Here is a 6,562-nt window from a genome sequence, read left to right as displayed (position 1 = left end):
TAGGAAGAAAAGCCTTAAAGATCTGTTTTAGCTTTGAGATTCTGTCATGCACACTGGCAGAATGAATATCCTGGCTAACAGTTCTACATAGAAGCATTTTGAGTCAGTTGTATGGAACACTTAAGTCAGTCCCACTTAATGTGGAAATTTACTGGCCTAAGAAATAGGTATTATTTTCTCTCTAGTTTATTCATTTTAATCATAGCAGATTTAAGTGTAGATATAAAGCAAGCAACTCTACTTTGATTTTCAAATAAAATGTTTATGGAGCTATGGCTCAGGAATTGACCCTTCCATTTGTTTGGATTCCCAGGGTCTAAAACTAGCTTTGCCTTGCCAGAAAGAGGAGAGAGGAGGAGGTGAAGTCATAGCAGTCGGTAGAGTCGGTAGGAAGGACAGCTCTTTCGTTTCACTCTTGACTCCATTTCTCATCTACGAACAAAATTAGCATCACTTGGTTAGGTAGTGGTCATTGTACGTGTAAGAGGAGTGACTCCTTTCCTGCTCTTGTGACTCACAGGATTGGGTTTCCTCTATGGGCATGTTATTGCAAATACAATTCACTTGTAAAAATCTCCAGTTTCTTGTGAAATTCCATTTGTAAGTTTTGTTCCTTGGCTGCCTCCGGTGAATTTTTATATGAGAATGAAAAGAGCTTGTCCCTTTAGCTATTCTCTTATGGCATGCTGGGATGTTGCAAAGCATCCATCATAATTTGGGGTGAAATGTAAAATATTTAAGCTACTCTTCTGGGTTAAAAGGGGCAAAAGCTGGTTATTCTGTGGTAAAAGTACCGAGCTCACATCCTTTCTGTACCTAGGACCATAATCATGCTGATTTTCCTTTATGTTGACAAAGTTTGTTTCCCTTTTTGATGTAACTTCACAGAACTTTCTGCTAATGTATCCTTTATGTCTTCCCTCTTTCATCCCTGTTCTCCTTCAGTCTGCTAGGTCAAGCTGTAAGGACTCTCAGAATGCAGAGTAATTATTAAAATTCCAGTTAAAAAACTTCAAAGGAGAGTTTTTAATCAACATTGATGCCCCTCCCACTGCCATAGACTTACAGAATTGTCTTCTAAAAAGGGAAACCTATAAGAATATTTCTGTTTTTTTCGATTTGGAGTAGCCATTGCCATAGCAGAAAGGAAATGCTTGTCTTTAATGTGTGCTCAGACAGTACTTCATTGTGCGCGCGCGTGTGTGTACATGTATATGCCATGCTGGGCCTTCAGATGGGAAGCCTTTTAAATTAAAAACTGCTGTTCCTGTTTCTGAATAGCCATTTTTATTTTTTTTGTATTTTTTGGGTTTTTTTGTTTTTGTTTTTTTTAGCTGAGCCATCCTGCCACCTGTTGGCAGCTCAGCGGCTGCTCAGCTCAGGCCAGGACTCAAAACTGCTGTTGCTCAGAGCTCAAACTCTTGAGCGAGCTCTTAGCCAACTGAGCCACCCGGCCGGCCCTTGAATAGCCATTTTTAGGTATAAAAAGGTAACTATGGAAGTTAAGTATAGGTAAGAAGCTAAACATGTTCTGTATAGTTAATATCCATCACGAGTATGGCTTTGAAAAATCAACCTAGTATAATAAAGTTGGATGGCTTTGCGTCTCTACCCCATGTTTCTGGAAAACCTTCTACCTGTACTTAAAAATAGAGGACAAATCATTTTCCCGTTTACTTATATACATAGATGTTCAATCACTCACCAGTGACAAGCAAGACCAGCATGGCTCCTGCCCTCATGGGTTTACTGTCTGGTAGGTGAGACAGACAGATTGAATAATCACATAAATCTCATAAATCATAGCAGTGATGGACTCACGTGTGTTACTGAGATCATCTAACATTGGGGAGACCTGTCATGAGAGAGTGGTATTTGGAATAAGACCTGAAGATGTGAAATGGGAGGCACGAGGTGGTTGGGTAGTAGGGCTCAGAGGGTCCCAGGCAAGGACAAGCATGCATGATGGCTCTCTAATGGCCGAGGCATCGAAAGTGCGCAAGTCTGGCTGGAATGCCGTAAAGAGGTGATGGTGGTGGTGTATGTGTGCTGACTTTGGAGGGAAATCATCCATTTGGTACCTTATNAAAACGACAGCAACTTGTCTGTTCCCCTTCCCCCAATTCCCCAGCACTGTTCCCATCCCCCCAATTCCCCAATTAAAAAAAAAAAATTAAAACCTGTGAATCCCCTCCCCCCTTAGTGAGAGACTAGAGATACATTCTTGCGTCTTTTGTATAAGTTCTACAAAAGTCTTCATTCAGTCAACAAAAATATATTTATTGTGATTTTAGTTGGTGCAAAAGCATTGTGCCAGGCTAGGAAAACAAAACCTTTAGATAGTTTAATTTGAACTCAGGATTATTGTCTATGATTAGCATACAAGTGGCCATTTTTTTCAATTAATCACAAGCTGTTTGTTGAGCATATACTATATATGTTTGACTTGTTTCCCATTGGGCTTGATTAGATCGCCTCCTTCTGAAACTTACTTGCTGCAAACAAAAAGGCTATTTGTCAATGGTTTGTTCTTTCCATTTAGGTGCAGTTTCAGTTTGTTCTGCTGACTGACACATTGTACTCCCCTTTACCTCCTGAATTACTTCCCACTGAGATGGAAAAAACTCATGAAGACAGGCCTTTCCCTCGGACGGTGGTGGCGGTAGAAGTCCAGGATTTGAAGAATGGTGCCACACATTATTGGTCTCTGGAGAAACTCAAGTATGAAAACGTTGTTCGTAAATCCACTTGTTCTGTTGAGGAAGTAAAAACAAATCGCTCAAGTGGGTTCCCTCACACTCTCCTGTGATGTCACTGTCACTTCCTGCTTGGTGACTCTAAATGCTGTTGCTGGCCAGTGATACTACTGCCCATCCGTTTTCCTCTGAGCGAACAAACCTCACTCCACAAACACCATTGTCATTTGTAAAGAGGATTAAACTTACCCTCCACAGACCCGCTTACATTTTAATGTTCCAGTTTTGTGATAACCTATTCATATTTTGGATCTAGTAATTATTCATCTTTGCTGTCCTGGATTTCAGGATGACCAATAATAAACAGGGAAGTTATAATAAAGCTTCCTTTGCATAATTTGATGACATACCTTCCGCCGTTTCAATATAGTCAGTATATTTGAGATGTCATACACCACTGAACTACATTTCTCCTGTGACTCAGTAGAGGACAGGTGGCCACTTTTGACTTTTTGTGGCTTATCTCTAGACTCAGGCATTTTGGGTACTGTTTTGGTTTCTGTACTTGTGACCTTCATTCTTTTTAATATTGTTAAATGGTGACAGCAGCTTTTTTTTTTTTAATCTCACATGGAAGATAACTTCCAAAGTGAAATTTTAATGCAATCTTGTACTAGTAACCCAGTGCACTTCATGTTCACTCTATAGGCAGAGGCTGGATTTGATGCGAGAGATGTACGACAGGGCAGGTGAGATGGCCTCCAGCGCCCAGGATGAAAGTGAAGCCACCATGACCGGCAGCGACCCGTTTTATGATCGGTTCCATTGGTTCAAACTTGTAGGAAGGTATGTGATGATTTTATTGGTGTCTTCTTTTTAAATAATGAATGATTTTATTTTAATTGTTTAAAACCTCAGCAGATTTTACAGAAAGATAAAAAGAGTATAAAAAAGCCCCATTTGTAATCTCGTCCACTCACACACAACCACTCTATCTTATAGTATATTTTCCTTCAGTTTTATTCAACATGCATATTTGTTTTAAGTTTCATACTTTCAGAGTAAATGACAGTCTTCTCTGCCTCTCAACTCATTCACAAAGTGTCTTACAGTTTAACAAGATAGATTCAAAAGAAAAAGAAAACCCATGTCTGTATCCTGCATAGTTTAGTATCACCGTCTGACGTACAACTTACAGACTGCAACCTCTTGGATCTGAAATGCCCTCGCTTTCTTTTAAAGCCATTCATCTCACTTTCATCTTTTCCAAGCCTGAGTTAATGACACGTTTTGATAGGCCCCTTGAGTCTCTTTTTTGTATACATTACTTTTCAACATTTAATGAAAACAAATGGTGCTTTTGTGAGTCAAGTTCTGAGAGGTTTAGAATTTAAAAAGCAGAGAAATTTAAGTGTTGAACTTAATCATTTCAGAATTCGAATTGTTTTTCAATTGCAAAAACTTTCTGACAGTTTTAAAGGAACTGGGTAAAAAGAAAGAGCTGAAGTCATCATATTTTGTAGATGATAAAGTCTTTTCCTCTCACTCTGGTAGTGGAATGTTTTTAAAGAGATAAAATGACCAAACACATTTTACCCAAGCAAGGCACTTACTTGCTTTGCCATAGACCATTTCATCCATTTTGTTGTCTGCTCCCAGACGACGTGGGCACTGGAATAAAAATTGTAACCTTATTATTTCACCTAACGATGGGTGGCTCCTTTGAGGCCTGGCTGCCGATCTCTTGTGCAACCTGGAGTATAGAAACGTTTTACAGGACGTGATTTACCTGGGCTCTTCTACTCATGTGTTTCTTTTGCTTTTATTAGTCTAAGGATCAGTCCTTTTGTTTCCTTTCGCCTGAACCAGATGATGTGTGCTTATATTATCCTTTTGCTTTTCCACTTGCTTTTATTGTGTTGATTCCTCAGTGGGTTCTGTGCTGCTGGCATCTGTAGCTTCCTGTTTAACCAACTATTCCTCTCTCCCTGGCTGTGTCAATTGGCGTCTGTCACCTGGTGTCTAGCTCCCCCATTTTCCATGGCTGTGTGAATGAGCGCCTTGCCGACCGCACACCCTCCCCCACTTTTTCCACGGCTGATTCCGACATCACTGAGCTGGCTGACGAGCAGCAAGATGAGATGGAGGATTTTGATGACGAGGCATTCGTGGATGACACCGGCTCTGACGCGGGGATGGAGGAGGGATCAGACCTCTTCAGTGATGGGCATGACCCGTTTTACGACCGATCCCCATGGTTCATTTTAGTGGGAAGGTTGGTGAGGTTATTGTGAGAAAGGCAAAAAGGGACCAGCTCTTGCTCTAAAGAGGCTCCTTGTGCTATTTTGTATGATCTCGTTTTAACCAGTTCAATTCATGACCCACTGAGTTGGCTAGAGAGAGCCCTCAGGCAGCGTTTGTGAGGTACTCTGTGTCCTTGGAGCAGCTGCGGCGATGTGTGAAGACTGCATGCAGCGCCCCTATCATAAATTGCCCAGTAATAACTTTTCTGAAGGAGAAAAACCCCAGGGGAGAAAATAATTCAAACAGTCAAAGCTTGCAGGATCTAAGAATGTTTCTGTGGCCTGTTATTTCCTTTTCTTAGGAATGTGAGTGAGAAAGCTTTGGGGATAAACTGAGAAAGAGCAGAGCAAGGCCAAGGTTAGGCTAAAGGATTCGCCTCACCAGCAGGAATCCAGAGGACAGAAGTGGAATCAGGAGTGTCAGGTTTACTTTTTGCTTAGTCTGTGAATCCAAAAGAGAATCAGGAACACGACGTTTCCTTGTTGTCTAAAATGGATGCCTCTCTTTGGCCAGTTTCACTGAGCCTCTCTGTAGATCTTTAGCTTCTGCTAAAATTTTACCTACGTGCTTTAGAATGATGAGTCTCATAAAATTTAGAATGATGAGTCTTATAACGTCAACAGTGGATATCTGTTCAGTGCTGCGTGAAACTGCGTTGTGTTAATTTGGGTTCACCAAACTGGGCATTGTCCTGGGCTCCGTCGGCCAGTGATGCAGAACTCTCACAAGAGCTCACGCCCTAACACTGGCCTCCTTGTCCACATCCAGTCTTCACGCTGAGGTCATTTTAATTACAGATTCAACAGTGCAGCATGCACTGATTAACCAAAAAGCTGTCCAGGTTTTAAGGTATTAAATTTAACCTTAATGGTTCATTAGAACCACATATTGTGAAACCCTTTAAAAATACAAGAATTATGTCAGTGTTAAATGGATAGACACCAGTTATCTAAAAATTAAAGTGCACTGAGTCTCCTGACCCAGTAGAAACATAAGGTTCTAAAACTGAGCTCATCGTATGGTCTTGCTTACCTGGTGAGCACTAAACAAATAATGTAGGAGATGATCACTGCTATGGAAAGGGGGGAAATAGAAGCTTTTTGATAGAAATGAAAGCCTCAGTTATGACTGGGTTGTAATATTAGTCTCAGGGCTTTACAGAGGCGAGGAGACATTTATTCAGTTTTTCCACACATAAACACAAAGGAATTGAGTAACCATGAATATTGTTTTCTATTGCTGTATTGCCAGCAAAAGATGCTTAGAATGTCAGAGAAGTTGATTTAGATTAACGTTGAGAAAGGTAGTTCTATGTACAAATAATGGGACCATGATGCTTTATTTTATGGCTGTGTGTGGCCTTCAGCACATTTCCATCCTATTCTGAGAGGGTCAGAAGTTAGAACCAGGCTTCTATCCATAAACTACTTGGTCCTAGTGCCAGCTGCACAGCTTCTAACACTGCTCAACTCACCTGAGTCCCGCACCGTCGCACAATGAGGGGTAGGTAGCATCACCTTACACGGCACAGTGGGAAGAACACTCACCTGTCAGGAGGACAT

At 41.0% G+C, this 6,562-nt stretch overlaps 1 protein-coding gene across 13 annotated transcripts in view; it reads left to right on the top strand.

Annotated features, from left to right (window-relative positions):
• The window catches only part of KIF1B (kinesin family member 1B), a 135,574-nt gene that overhangs the window by 98,101 nt on the left and 30,911 nt on the right, over positions 1 to 6,562 (top strand). For 11 of the 13 annotated variants that reach the window (XM_019639733.1, XM_019639739.1, XM_019639736.1 and 8 more), the window contains 3 exons: positions 2,543 to 2,721; positions 3,405 to 3,542; positions 4,723 to 4,971. In XM_019639733.1, coding sequence (XP_019495278.1) covers positions 2,543 to 2,721; positions 3,405 to 3,542; positions 4,723 to 4,971 — 566 coding nt within the window. The remainder of the gene's footprint in view (positions 1 to 2,542; positions 2,722 to 3,404; positions 3,543 to 4,722; positions 4,972 to 6,562) is intronic. The other 2 variants (XM_019639743.1, XM_019639744.1) reach the window with 1 other exon arrangement.

Source organism: Hipposideros armiger, unplaced genomic scaffold (genome assembly GCF_001890085.2).
Source record: "Hipposideros armiger isolate ML-2016 unplaced genomic scaffold, ASM189008v1 scaffold_46, whole genome shotgun sequence".
Classification (NCBI taxonomy): domain Eukaryota; kingdom Metazoa; phylum Chordata; class Mammalia; order Chiroptera; family Hipposideridae; genus Hipposideros; species Hipposideros armiger.
This window is presented reverse-complemented; position numbering and strand designations above follow the sequence as displayed.